Genomic DNA, 13,153 nt, shown 5'->3' with positions numbered 1-13,153 from the left:
TGTGCGCGATCGAAGTGAGCGAGGTGCCTCGGTGGCCGCAGTTGCGGGACAGGGAGACGACTTACATATGTAAATGAGAGGGCGGGACGAGCGGAGAGGTTAGTGTAACTGCATATGCATGAGGGGCGGGGCCCAGCATGCCCAAACTAGAGGGGAGGCGCTGCCCCTTTACCTTCTCACCCTTCCCCCAAGATTACACCACAGGGGCACTTGGACCGCAGATCCTGTATCCCCACACAGCTGCTGGACCCAGGGTGGGAGAAGCAGGCATAAAACATGCGAGAAGTCCTGGATTTCGAGTCCCGGGAAGGCGGAGCCAATAGAGCCCGGACGGAGAACGCTCAAGGTCACTGCGGTGACCGCGTGAAGGTCACGGGGAAAGGCGGAGCCATGTGCGTCCGCCTCACGCGGGCAGCCACGCACTGACTCACCGACCGTGCACAGAGTCTTTTATTTCTCTAGGACTCAAATTCCATGTGGGCAGGGTCGGGCTTGGGTCTGGGGACCGGCCGGGGGCCCAGAGACTGGAGCCGGCCTCTCTGTCACTCCAGCCGGAGCCCGAGGCGGTGCTCTCAGTGCATCAAGAGGCGCAGCCTCTTGTTCCGGCGTCTCCTGAGTCCCTCGATGTATCGCTGCAGCTGCTTGGTCAGGAAGTGGTCCCGGCCAATGCCTGACCGGTAGCCTGCAGAGCAGAGGGGCCGCTCAGGGCAGTGAGCAGGGGCATGGCGTCCCCAGCAGCAGTGCTGCACCTGAGATTTGAGGAACCATGGGTGATCTGGGGTAGCAGGAGTGCTTGGCCCTCGGGTCTGTGTTAGTCTGGGAAACTGGATCTCCAAGGTGCTGGGCCCTGGCAGGTTTTTTTTTTGTTTCGTTTTGTTTTTGTTTTGTTTTGTTTTTTAAAGGTCAGGTCATACACTTGTACTCCAGATGGGGGATGTGGAGGAGGCTGAGTGTTGAGGTGGAGCATGGGTGAGGGCAAGTTTAGAGTGTTGCAGGCCTGAACCAGGACAGTGGTAGAGGGCAGCTTCGTGGACACCCCTGGACCACTCATCCTGACCCATTAGCCAGCATCCCTGTCTTATATTATAAGCAGGGCAAATGAGAGAACTTGGACCCAAATAATCCACTGTCCAGAGGTTCCTCACAGCACCAAGGGAGGGGACCAAGGCCACACAAAGACTGTCATCCCCACTGGGGAACGGAGAAACCGCTCAAGAAAATCCACATCAGCTAGAGAGAGGCTGCAATGAAGGCCGGAGCCCAGGCCCCTTACCGTCACGTCATGCTCTCCCCACTGGATGTCCCTGTGCCCAGTCCAATTTTTTACTTTTGGTAGGGCTCCTGGAATACTCGTGGGTGGTAAGGGAATCTGACAAGGCAAACACGGCCTGAATCTCCATTCCCAGAGGCCTGACCCCTGCAAAATCCCCCAGGGTCTGGGGGGCGGGGGTAGTAGCTCACTCCTGAGGGCTTTGGTGAGGATTTCCAGAGCTTCATTCTCCATGAGGTCCATCAGAGGCAGTGGCAGCTGGAGAGGCAGCAAAAGGCTCAGATGTCCCAGGGACCCCAGCCCTGCCCCAAGCTGAAATGCCCCACCTGCTCCCTCTAGCCCCAAGACCCCTAACCACGCTGCCTGCCCCTCCCCTCTGCAAACCACCCTTACCCCTTCACTTCTGCAACTCCCAACTTGCCCATCCCCACCCCACTAAAATGCCCAGTCTCCCTCGGTGCTTCTAACCCTGTTCTGCTGCTCCATCCAGTAGGCTCGATGGGGTGTGTGCTTTGAGATATTGAGCGATGACTCTGAGGAAGACATTTCTGGGAGAAGAGAAAAAGAGAGGTCAGTCATCTGCAGACTGCTGGGTCTTCCCTGGAGCAGAGGAAACATAGGGGCAGGCTTGTGGTGGCAGGGGAGTGGCCTTCAGAGACCAGCTCCAGGTGCCACCTTATTGGGAAACAGTATGGGACAGTAGTTTACTACCCTGGGCTTTATCGTCCCACCCACCCAGGTTCCAGTTCTGACTTCCCCATCAGGCAAGGCTTAGGAGCAGTGACTGAAAATTTCTGACCCTCAGGCTCTTCATGGTCAAATGGGGTAATAAGAATAACCCCTGGGTTAAAGCCTCTGCCTTCAGCTCAGGTTATGATCCCTGGGTCCTGGGATCGAGCCCTGCATCGGGCTCTCTGCTCGGCGGGGAGCCTGCTTCCCCCTCTCCTTCTGCTTGCCTCTGCCTACTTGTGATCTCTGTCAAATAAATTAGTAAAATCTTAAAAAAAAAAAAAAAAACGGTATGCGGTGACTGGGTGGCTCAGTGCTTAATTGTCTGCCTTCGGCTAGATCATGATCCTAGGGTCCTGGGATCAAGCCCCATCCCTGATCAACAGGAAGCCTGCTTCTCCCTCTCCCAATCCCCCTGCTTGTGTTCCTTCTCTCGCTGTCTCTCTCTCTGTGTGTGTCAAATAAATAAATAAAATAAAATAAAATAAAATAAAATAAAGAAAAAAAGAATAGACCCTTAAGAGAGTTGTGAAGTTTAAGGTGATCATGCAAAGAAAGCCCAGTGCCTGGCACACAGCAAGCACTCAAAATGCATTAAAATACTGTTATACGTTCTAATGCCCCATGTAGGTAGGGACCAGAGCAAGGGGGAGGGGAATCCCAGACGGTACCCAGCAAGAAATAGGTACTTAAAAATTGTAGCCAATGACTGAGTGAATGAAAGACAGGCACCTCCTCAACGACAGCAAATCCATACACAAGGAAATAACTCCCTCCTCTCAACCGTCCCAGTGATTCCATGAGAAGCACGGGTCCTACCGCGCTGCCTTTGCGCATTTCCGCAGGTGTCTCCCGGACTTGGCGTGCCATGGCCACAGGACCCTGTACGACGCCTGTCCGGTAGGGGGCGCTCCAAGAATGTCTGGTTGATTTAAAGCGTAGAAGACGAACGCTCACGCGGGTCCCGGGAAGGGAATCCTGGAAAAGGATCCTCCAGCTTCCCCCTCCACCCCCTATTTCACAGCAACAGATATTGAGGTCCTGGCCAGCCCCCTGCCCTGTGGATACCCACAGCCCTGTGAGGCCACACTGACCGGTGTCGGTCTTGGACTCCTTGGAATCGCCGTCCTGCTCCTCTAAACGGCTTCCCAGGGAGCGGGCCCGACTTAGCTCCAGCTCCAGCAAGGAGGGCTTGTCCAGATCCTCCTGTTTGAAACTGTCCTTGTCCTCTCTGATATCCCATTCTTCCCAAATACCGTCCGAGTCGCCTCTGGCCTTCTGGTTGTACCACGGGCGAGACTTGCTGCCAACGCTGCTGCCCTCCATGTCCGAGTCCTCGCCAACACTGGACCGGGGCCCATTCAGCTTCGGCTGCGACAGCGTGGCCCTGGTCCACAGATTCCGGATGTCCTCTGGGCTCGACATGTCTGAGTCACGGCTGCCCAAAGACGCCTGTGGGCCACATACAACGAGGGAAGCCAAGGGCTTCCAGGAGTTGGGAGGGAGAGGGAGAGCCGGCTGGGACCGTGACTCTGTCGAGTGGGCTCACAGCCGAGGCTGGGGGAGAGAAGAGCCAGGGACCCACGACGGACCCAGGCTGGGGGCTCACAGGGGGAGGAGGCCAGGGAAGGGTTCTTACTCTGAAAGGTTTTTCGTCCATGGTTCTGCCCCAACGGACCCGGTCGCCACAGGCCTCGGGGCGAGGAGCAAGGGGTCACGCTCCAGGAGCGGGGAGGGGCCGGATCGCGTTCCCGAATGGTGCTGCGGGTCTCGCGAGGGAGAGTTCAATCTGCAGCCCCCCTCCCCACGCTAGATGCCATTCTCTCTCCCGTCCCCACCGCCCCGTATCTGCGCTGAGGTTGGAGATGCACAGAACACCATGGCACATTCCTATTCCGGACCCTATACCCGGTAGCCTCCTGGCGGAGACACGGGCCCAAGCGTGGCCCTTTCGGGTGCAGGCGTGGGGAGGAGGGGCTCGGCCCCGGGGGGTGGGTAGAGGGTTGTCACAGGAGGCCTGGCTTGCCCGGGAGGTGGCCCGACGCAAGCACTCCCACACCCACTCGCGTCCCCGGAGCGCGCACGCCCGCAGCGGTGCAAACTGTTTTCATTTATTGATGCAGGCTTTTGAGGCACAGTCGTGAGGTGTGGTGAGGGACGGGCCCAGCCGAGACAGCGAGACAGAAAGCCTTGGGGGGTCTGCAAATGGATGAAGTGAGGAGAGGGCCAGGAGCAGGGTGTGGCAGCCCGTAGCCTCCTCCGCAGGCCTCGGTCGGGTCGAGAGAGGCCTCTTTGGTCAAACAAGCAGAGCATGCCGGGGAGAGCGCAAGAACGAAGTCCTTGGAGAGGCCCGGGCCGGGGGTCCTGCCCCTACGCCGGCACGCCTCTTTCCCGCGGGCGCCCTGGGCCCCGCGGCCGCGCGGGCTTCCGGGGAGGGTTAGTGGGGCGGCGGCGACCCCGTGGCGCGCGGGGCAGCGCGCAGCCGCGCTCGCTCTGGGTGTCGGAGGACTCGTCGATGAAGGCCAGGTTCTCGCTGGGGTAATCCAGCGCGGAGGCCGTGGGCGGGGTGGACGGGGAGGACGGGGAGGGCGGCTCGGCCTTCACCGGGAGCGGGGACGGGGGCCCGCCGGCGGGCTGCGCCGGACACGGCGGCGGAGGCAGGAAGGGCCGCTCCTTCTCCAGCGGCGGTGGTGCCGTGGGCCCGACTCGCTGGGTCACCCGCGCCGTCACCGTGCCGGTCCAGCTGGCGGCCTGCGCCGTGAGGCCGCCCATCTGCGCGAAAAGTAAAGGCAGTCCTCGACCGCGGGTCCTCGACCACCTCTGCGACCCCGGGAACCTACCCCATCAGGCGCGGCCACCCTTCCCCCCCCCCCCCCGCCCTACCCCCGCCCCCCAGAGGGGGGGGGGGGGGGGGGGCTCGTCACTCAGCGACACACTCTCCTCTCCTCCGTCAGAACCTAGGAGACCTTTCCTCCTGGAGCTTTTCTAGAAAGCCCCGGGTTGATTTCAGCTATCCGTCCCGTGCCCCCTAGAGACCTTTGCGCCTCTCGAGCTCCTTGGCCAGCGCGGCCAGTAGGGTGACACAACACTCAGGTTGTCTAGTTAAATGTGAATTTCAGATAAACGACGAATAAAATCTTAATATATGCATGTCCCTCCCGTGCAACATTTGGGATATACTTACACTAAAATGTTACTTGCTATTTATCTGAAAGTTACATTCAACTGGGCTTCCTGCTTTTTTTGTTTTGGTTTTTGGTTTTTGGCTTTTTCACCCTAAATTTCTCAGCTCCATTCATGACAGCGGAGACAGAGTCCTCAGCAAACCGATCTAAGTTTAACCCTTTGCCCCCTGGCCGTGTGCACATGGCGCGGGCCGGGGGGGGGGCACTCAGTCCCTGCCTTGAGAAGCCCACACTCTGGAAGAAAGGCCGACTGATCAACCCGCTGCTAGGGTACAGCGCATCAGCGGCACAGCGCAAGCGCCGACCCAGAGGCGCCTACCTCTGCCCGAGTACGTCGGGACACTACTCGCAGCCAGTTCCCGATGGTGGTGAGTACCGAAGCGAAGTAGGCCAGGCCGAGCAGGATCCAGAACCACACCAGGGGCTGGTAGGCTGCATTGCTCTGGTTGGGGCTGGCGCCTGGGATACCACCGGGGAGGCCAGAAAGATGTTGATTTGTGGGGCAGGCTTTAAGCCTGTGAGCTCCTGATTCACCTCCCTTCTTCCCAGTTCAGTGAGAGCATCCGCCTCCCCCGGGGCAATCAATTGGTGTGTGTGAACGCATGCAAGACGAGTGTGCATTACTTGAAAGTGTGCCAGATAAAAATACGCGAGTGTGCTCGCGCGCAAAAATGTGGGCATATGGGAGGGGTGCTCATATATAAGAATGTGACACATAGGAGGGGCGCACTTAATGTATGTGTGAGCATGCATCGGGGTGCAGGCATGCCAGAATGTAAGGGCACATGAGCCGTTGCATCCGTGCAAAAACGTGAAGGTGCATTCCGCGAGGGCACGTGGGGATTGGAGCAAGTGCCTGTGAGCGCCCACGCACCACAGGGAATTTGGAGGGAGACGCAAGAGTGCAGGGTCCCTGGGCATGAATAAAGTGGATAGGGAAGTGCAGTGCAAGAAAGGTGGCCTCACCGGCCACATAGTCCCCGAAGCCCACCGTGGTGAGCGTCACCACGACGAAGTAGATGGCCTCCAGCTTGCTCCAGCCCTCCACGTAGCAGAACACGAACGTGGGCGTGAGGACAAAGAGCAGGCAGCCGATCAGCAGGAAGAGCACCGCCGATAGGATTCGCACCAACCCCGGTGGCACGTGCCACTTCTGCAGGGAGGGGCAACGGGCAGGAGGGACCCAAGGCGTCGCCAAAACCTCCAGTCACACACCCCCACACCGCCTCGTCGGGGCTCCTGTGCGCGAGGCTCCCGCGTCCTCGAGGCCTGCGCGCTCACGGGCGGGGCGGGGACATAGGCAAGGGTAACCCGAGCTCAGCGCGAGGGCGCGCAGGGCAAGGAACAGCTCACCAGGAAGATGGCTTCGATGTGACCGATGCCACGGCGCAGAGAGGAGCCCAGCCGGTCCCCGACCCCTGCCAGCAGGATCCCGAATAGCGGGATCCCCACCAGCGCATAAAAGATGCAGAAGAGGCGTCCCGCATCCGTGCGCAGGGCCGCGTTGCCGTAACCTGGGCAGAGGGGCCGTGCAGGAAGTCTAGGGGCTGCCTGGCCTCCACTTCCTCCCTCTGCACCTTCCCGCAGGAGAAAGCCCGGCGGCCCCTTGCCCCCCTCCACGTGCCCAGTCCCCTCCCCCACCGATGGTGGTGATGATGGTGCCCGAGAAAAAGAAGGCGCTGCCCAGGTCCCAGGCTGAGTGGTTGCTGTTACTGGAGGAGTTGATGTCAGGGTCCGCACCCCCTCCCAGGGCATCAGCCACATCCTGCAGGACAAGGCGCAGAAGGAGGAACCTCAGCCCTTCCCTACCGTCCTGGCCAAGCCCCCTGACCCTCCAGTCTCCAGAGTGGTGTCCTCCTCCCTCCCCCTCCCAGCTCTCCCCTTCCCTCCCATCTTCCTGAGGGTAGTCCCTTGGAGCAGACATTGCAAATTGGGGGGCCCAATTGTGTTTCACCTCCACATTGTTTTAGAAACATTTTAGCTGGGATGCCAGGGTGGCACAGGCAGTTAAGCCAGTGGGTGGGACTCTTGATTTCAGCTCAGATCTTGATCTCAGGGTTAGGATCTCAGGGTCCTGACACACACACACACACACACACACACACACACACCTTCCCCTTCCCCTTGAGCTCATGCTCAGCAGGGAGTCTGCTTGGGATTCTCTCCCTCCCTCTCCCTCTGCCCCTTCCCCCTACCCCCTCCTCTTGCAAGAGTGTGTGTGTGCTAGAGGGCTCTTTCTCTAAATAAATAACTAAATCTTAAAAAAAAAAAAAAGACTTTCATTATCTGCCCCTTAATTTCACACAAAAGATTTCTAGTTTACAGAGATCAGGAGCAGACCTGCACCAGACTGCCTGGGTTCAAATCTCAGTGCTCTGTGACCCCAGGGGCAAGATAACTCTCTGTGCCTCAGTTTCTGCCTCTGTCAGGAGCGGACAATGCTGCTAGCGCCTACCTCAGGCAGTTGTGAAGAATTAAAATAACCCTTGTGCATTTAAGTTAGTCAGTCCCATGCCCAGTGATTTCCAACTTTCCACAGATCCCACCACTCCCATCGCCCCTAAGAAAGCAGTTTTAGTTCCTTGCCTTAGAAAAATCTGATGGAAGTTAGGGAACCTTTCTCCAGGAAGGTTCATATACCTTCAAATTCTGTACCCAAGACCGGAAGGCTCATGGACACACAAACCCCCACCCAACCCAAACCCTGTGCTTACATAGTAGGTGCTCGATAAATAGGAGTAAATTAATGATGTCTGCCCCTCTTGCCACCTTGCAGGTCCCTTCAAGACAGAGTCTGTGTTGTCAGAGTGTCTGCCTTAAGTGACACAGATTTGAGAGCACAATGAGGGGTGGGGGGCAGAGGGGGCCATTCCCCAAGGGGCACAGAGCCAAGGCACAAAGACAGTGGAGAAGATCAAACACCACATTCTTCCTCTCTGACTGCAATCCTCATTAGCAAGACCCATTCCAAATTAATCTTCCTAAAGTGACAGTCCCACATCCTCCATAGCTCCCCACGGTCTGCCCCAGAATAATGTCCAAATTCCCACCCCAGCATCTCAGCCCCTTTTCATCTAGTCCCCATCTCCCTTTCCCCAGCCTTCTTTCCTGGGGCCCCGATCTGAAACCCAAGTTGCAGTGTGATCTTACCCCCAGATTTTCTGAGACGATCCCACCTCCTGTAATAGTAATTCTTAAATGAAGCCAAGAAGTGAAATGTATGATTAAGGTGATTTAAATTTTATTTTGCAAGACTTTTCCAATAAGTTCTCTACTTGGGGGAAAAAAAAATCTCTTGTCATCCTGTGTGTTCTAATTTTTGCTTCAAATGACTAGGCATCTGCTAAATCCGAGTTCTGCAAAACACTCTGCGTCTTTCCAACTTCCACGCCTTTGCCCAGGCTGTTTCTCTGCCTGCAGGTCTCTTGCAAACCAATCACACATCTCTAAATTCTACCCTTCTGTCTCACCTGCCTCATTTCAATTAGCAGCTCCTCCCAAAGCCCCCCACCCCCACCCCATCTCCCTCCTTGCCTCCAGCACCTAGCTCAGAGCCCAGCATACAACAGGTGTTTAACAAAGAAGGAAGCAAGGAAAGCTCCTTTTCCACTGAATCCTACAGAGATCTGTCCGTGGAACTGTCCCCCTATCCCAAAGTGACATCCTCTAGGGTAGAGCCTGCCTCTGTTCCACCCCATAGCAATTTCCCTGCTCACCCTACGGTGTAGTAGCACAGCACCTAGCACACAGTAGGTGCATAATTGCTGCAGGACTGCCTAGCTATGGGAGAGAAAGCAGCTGTCGCCCACACTTCTAATTTCTGTCCTTCCTTTTCTTCTTTTTTTATCCAGGAAAAAAGCCTTTACATCGTGAAGATAAAATAGGTCAGATTCCCTCCCTCCCCCACTCTGCCCTGTGGTCTGGCCAGACACATCCTCCTGCCCAGGCCTCTCTGTGCCTCACTGGGCATTCTGGAAGTGTCAGAGTCAATGTCAAGCAGCCTAAGTCCCAGCCCCACCCCACCCTCATCTCTGCTCCTGCTCCTGCCCCCACCTTGGGAATTAGCTGGAACACTGGGGCCTCCAGGCCCATGGTTCCTCCCTCCAAAAGAAGAGGCAGGGGAGAAGGGGTACTCTTCAATTACTCTTCAAAGTAATAAACATCCACTTATTAAAGTTAATCCTTGGGTTGTTTATATGAAAGTGACTCAGAGGGGAGCCTGGGTGGCTCAGTGGGTTAAGCCTCTGCCTTCAGCTCGGGTCATGATCCCATCGGGCTCTCTGCTCCGCAGGGAGCCTGCCTCCACCTCTCTCTCTGCCTGCCTCTCTGCCTACTTGTGATCTCTCTCTCTGTCAAATAAATAAATAAAATCTTAAAAAAAAAAAAAAAAAAGAAAGTGACTCAGAAATCACAGAAGCAACAAAGGTGCTTATGTGCTAGCACCCCAGGAGGCTGAAGCCCAGAACTTTCTTTAGTCACTGAACCAAACCTGAACCCACCCCTTCCTCTAGCCTCATCATAAACATGTGTCCTGGGGGAAAAGGGGTGCCTAACCTGGTATCCACGGTGGCAGGCTTAGGGCATCCTGGAACCCTCTGAAATGTGTCCTTCTGACACCCTCTGAATCTAAGTGCATTTTTCCAGGGGGTAGGGGAGTGTCCACTGTGTTCTTGGGCATCTCCAAGGCATCTGGGACTCCAAAGAAGTACAGAAACCAGTGTAAGGTTGCCAGATTCAGTAAATAAAAATACTGCATGGGACATATGTATTTTTTAAAAGTATTCATTGCTTACTGGCTAAAATTCACAATTACCCAGGCACCTTGGGTTACAACATCTGGCAACCAGGAACCAGTGCATTAGGCCTGTGACAAGGTAACATATTTTGTATGTACCAGCCACGTATTCATTTCTTCCTTCACTGGTTCCTTTGCTCAACCACCATCACACGGAAGGAGCCGGTCCAGAAGCTCAGTGCAAGGCCAGGAAACGCAAGGCGGCCAAATGTCCCCCATGGACACCATATTGAAAACACAGAGACCTGGATGTCAGCCTCCATCCTGGACCCCTCGGCTGCACCCTTCCCTCACTGGGTGCCCACTGGAGGCGGCAAGCCAGTGCAGGGCCCCACTGGCAGTCAGCTCCTTTTGGGGGGTCATGGATGACTCCTGAAGGGGGTTCCTGCCCACCCACGAACCTTGATGAAGATCCCCAGGTCCTGGTCGCTCACACACGGATGGGCCCTCAGGAACTTCTCTCGGACCTCCCCCAGCTCCCTCTGGGCCTGCTGTTCGTGGGGCTGCTCCAGGGCCTGGAACACCAGGGCACCGGACACCAGGTAGAGCAGGACCAGCGCCAGCAGTGCCAGAAGAGTGGTGCTGCGCATGGCGCGCCCAGGGGCCCGTCCAATTCCACTGCCCGCCTGGGGAGGCCGGGCAGGGGGCTCCTGGGGAGCTGCGGTCACTGTGGGTAGAACCAGGGATGCTGGGGTCAATCCCTCAGCCTGCCACCCCTCCGCCCTCCTCCTCTTCCAGCCCCCACACACCCAGAGGTCCTTGGAGCCCCCAGCCCTACTGCCCATAGATGTCTTCTCTTCACATCCCTCTGCCAGGACACTTGGTACCAGGGCACACCCAGTCTCCCCCCTCTTTTGTCCCCCCCCCCTTACCTCCATTGCCCGGCCCTCAGCCCCTGTCCGGGAACTCCGGGATAGGAGAAGACAAAAGGGCGCCGGGAAGGGAAAGGAAGGAGAGTGGAAGGGGGAGCCTGCTGAGGGACCCCCGGGCGAGCAAAAAAATGCCAGGGGGTCTGGAGGGGTCGTGAGGAACCGGCTCCGGAGCGGGAGGATGAGGGGGCGCGGAGGCGCGCGCAGGGGGAGCAGGCGGAGAAGCCGGACCTCGCAGGGCGGGGACGGGGATGGCGGGTCCCGGCTCCTCCGCTGCGGCTGCTGCAGGATCTTCGAGCTTCTCTCCCCGCTCCCGCCTCTCCCCGCTCTGCCGCGACCCGCTAGGGGCCGGGCGGGTAGCCTCCAGGGTCTCCCAGTGCCCCGCCGGGCTTTCGAGGAACCCAGGGGCGGGTCCGGGTCGCGGCGCTGAAGCGAGGCGGGGCGGGGGTGGGGGCGCGGGAACGTGCCGGGTTCCGGGAAGGAACAGGGAGGGAGCGACCAGGGCCGGACCCTGGGGCAGCATCCTCCCCGACAGCCGTCAGCACCCCACCCCCGGGACAGCGGGCGGCGGCGCCCACGCGCACACCCGCAGGCACAAAGGCCCGCGCGCCCACGCTCCGCCCTGCGGCTCCCGCCCGCCGCGCCGCCCAGGCTGCACGCACACACTCCACCTGCACGCCCGGACCCCCCGGGGCCGTGCGCGCCCGGCCGAGGCACCCGAGGTCCACGCGCACGTGTGCACACACTCCCGTCCACACACCCAAGCCGCCGGGCCACCGCGCAGCGCCTGACACCCAAGACACACTGCACACCCGCCGTTGGCTCCCACCGCCTCCCGAGTCTTCAACGCTGACGCCCGGGAGCCTGCGGGCGGCAAGACGCGCTGCCGCATGACTCCCGGAGGCGCCCACGCGAGGGAGGTGCGCACCCCGCCCGGCCGGTCGCCCCCCGTGCACCCCTCCCTGCCGGGGAGTCCCGCCCGCGCTCCGCACTCCCTCCCGCGTCAGCCCCGCACTCACTGTCGGCCCCGCTGCGGCTGCGGCTGCGGCTGCGGCTGCGGCCCGAGCTCCCGCGCGGCCTCGCCGGTGCCGGCTGGGCCGCGGAGGCGGCGGCGGCGGCAGGGGCGGAGCGGGCGGCCGCCGGGGCTGGGACCCCCCTCCCGCTGCCAGAAACCCCCTCCTTCCAAGCTTAACCCCTCCAGCGCCGCGCCTCCCTCCGTGCCGCGCCCTTGCCGCCGGCGCGGTGCCCCGCAGCCCCTTACCTGCGGCCGCCCAGCCCCCCAATTCCAGCGGGTCTCGGCAGGTGAGGGGCAGAGGAACCCGAGACGGGTAGCCGCTGGGTCCGGCCTGGAGTCTCAGATTGGAGTCCTGGTATTGTCCCGCCGGCCATCCAGTGTGGCCCGCGGCACGGCCCCGGCCTGGACATCTGCCGGCTCACCTCTCCGGACAGGCGCCACGCTAATCTCCCAGCATCTCCCAGGCCCACTACGGATCGGAAGGGCCCTCAACTCCCCGCCCCTGGGGACACCCTGGCCCATGGGCTCAGCACTCCTGAGGGAGGCGGCCTGCGGGACAAAGGGTTAGGGATCCACTGAAACAATCTGGAATTGGCCGAGGTAGGGCTGGGACTTAGTTCTGGAAAGTCATGCCGGGGGCACCTCCTACCCCTACTCCCGAGCCATCCCTTGGTCCTCACCTCCGTGGCCCTCGCAGCATGGAACCATCCCTCCCCCCACAGCCTGAACAGCCAGGGCCCAGGCAGGTCTTGGAACTGCTCCCCTCTGTGTTCCCACCCACTTCTTGAAACCCTGAGCTCTCCTAAAATCTTCCGGCTTGGGGTCTTCAGCCACCACGGTGGGTGGCGTTAAGCCTGGGCTCTAAGGCTGACCACCCCCTACCAGCAGAGGGCGCAGATGCGGCTAGCAAGCTCCCCAGAGCCTCCCTGTCCCTACTTACAGAAAAGGCATGATTAATTCTCGCCTCAGAGTGCTGTTCTGAGCATTAAGGAGGTCACTATTTGTAAATGCTCAAAACAGAGGCTGGAACACACAATAAAGTGTCCTACAAATATTAGCAGTCTTCCTTTCAACAGAGAGTGACTGTTCAGCTTCAAGCTGATTGTCAGTGTCAGATGCCCAGTCTGGAAGCCCTGAAGTCCCGGTGCCCAGGAGCATCTGAAGCAGAGAGTTTCAAGACAGGATCTGTGCTGGGCCCAGAACTCCGATGAGCTGTGATGATCAGGCCCTCTGATAGGACAGGAGAGAGACCCTCTGATAAATGACTCCCAGCCACAGGACAGAGGTCAG

The 13,153-nt window shown here is 58.9% G+C and overlaps 2 protein-coding genes across 6 annotated transcripts; both read right to left on the bottom strand.

The window, feature by feature from the left end:
* Window positions 1-49: 49 nt before the first annotated feature.
* Window positions 50-3,659, bottom strand: CATSPERZ (catsper channel auxiliary subunit zeta). The gene is made up of 5 exons (XM_032879367.1): window positions 3,639-3,659; window positions 3,094-3,451; window positions 1,739-1,818; window positions 1,462-1,528; window positions 50-682 (listed from the first exon to the last, which is right to left on the bottom strand). The coding sequence occupies exons 1-5, from the start codon at window positions 3,657-3,659 to the stop codon at window positions 573-575; spliced, it is 636 nt and encodes a 211-aa protein (XP_032735258.1). The 3' UTR covers window positions 50-572.
* A 410-nt stretch (window positions 3,660-4,069) lies between these two features.
* On the bottom strand, window positions 4,070-12,537 carry KCNK4 (potassium two pore domain channel subfamily K member 4). 5 transcript variants are annotated; one of them, XM_032879363.1, is made up of 7 exons: window positions 12,110-12,537; window positions 10,381-10,646; window positions 6,826-6,949; window positions 6,538-6,698; window positions 6,151-6,337; window positions 5,504-5,643; window positions 4,070-4,771 (listed from the first exon to the last, which is right to left on the bottom strand). In XM_032879363.1, exons 2-7 carry the CDS (start codon window positions 10,567-10,569, stop codon window positions 4,370-4,372), a joined length of 1,203 nt encoding a protein of 400 aa, XP_032735254.1. In that variant the 5' UTR covers window positions 10,570-10,646; window positions 12,110-12,537; the 3' UTR covers window positions 4,070-4,369. The 5 variants fall into 5 exon arrangements, with proteins under 5 accessions (XP_032735254.1, XP_032735253.1, XP_032735257.1 ...); XM_032879362.1 differs by lacking the exon at window positions 12,110-12,537 and adding an exon at window positions 11,868-11,900; XM_032879366.1 differs by lacking the exon at window positions 12,110-12,537 and adding an exon at window positions 11,678-11,733.
* Between the last annotated feature and the right edge of the window lie 616 nt (window positions 12,538-13,153).

The sequence above is a fragment of the Lontra canadensis genome, unplaced genomic scaffold (assembly GCF_010015895.1).
Source record: "Lontra canadensis isolate GAN:19392208 unplaced genomic scaffold, GSC_riverotter_1.0 scaffold66, whole genome shotgun sequence".
Taxonomy (NCBI): Eukaryota; Metazoa; Chordata; class Mammalia; order Carnivora; family Mustelidae; genus Lontra; species Lontra canadensis.
This window is presented reverse-complemented; position numbering and strand designations above follow the sequence as displayed.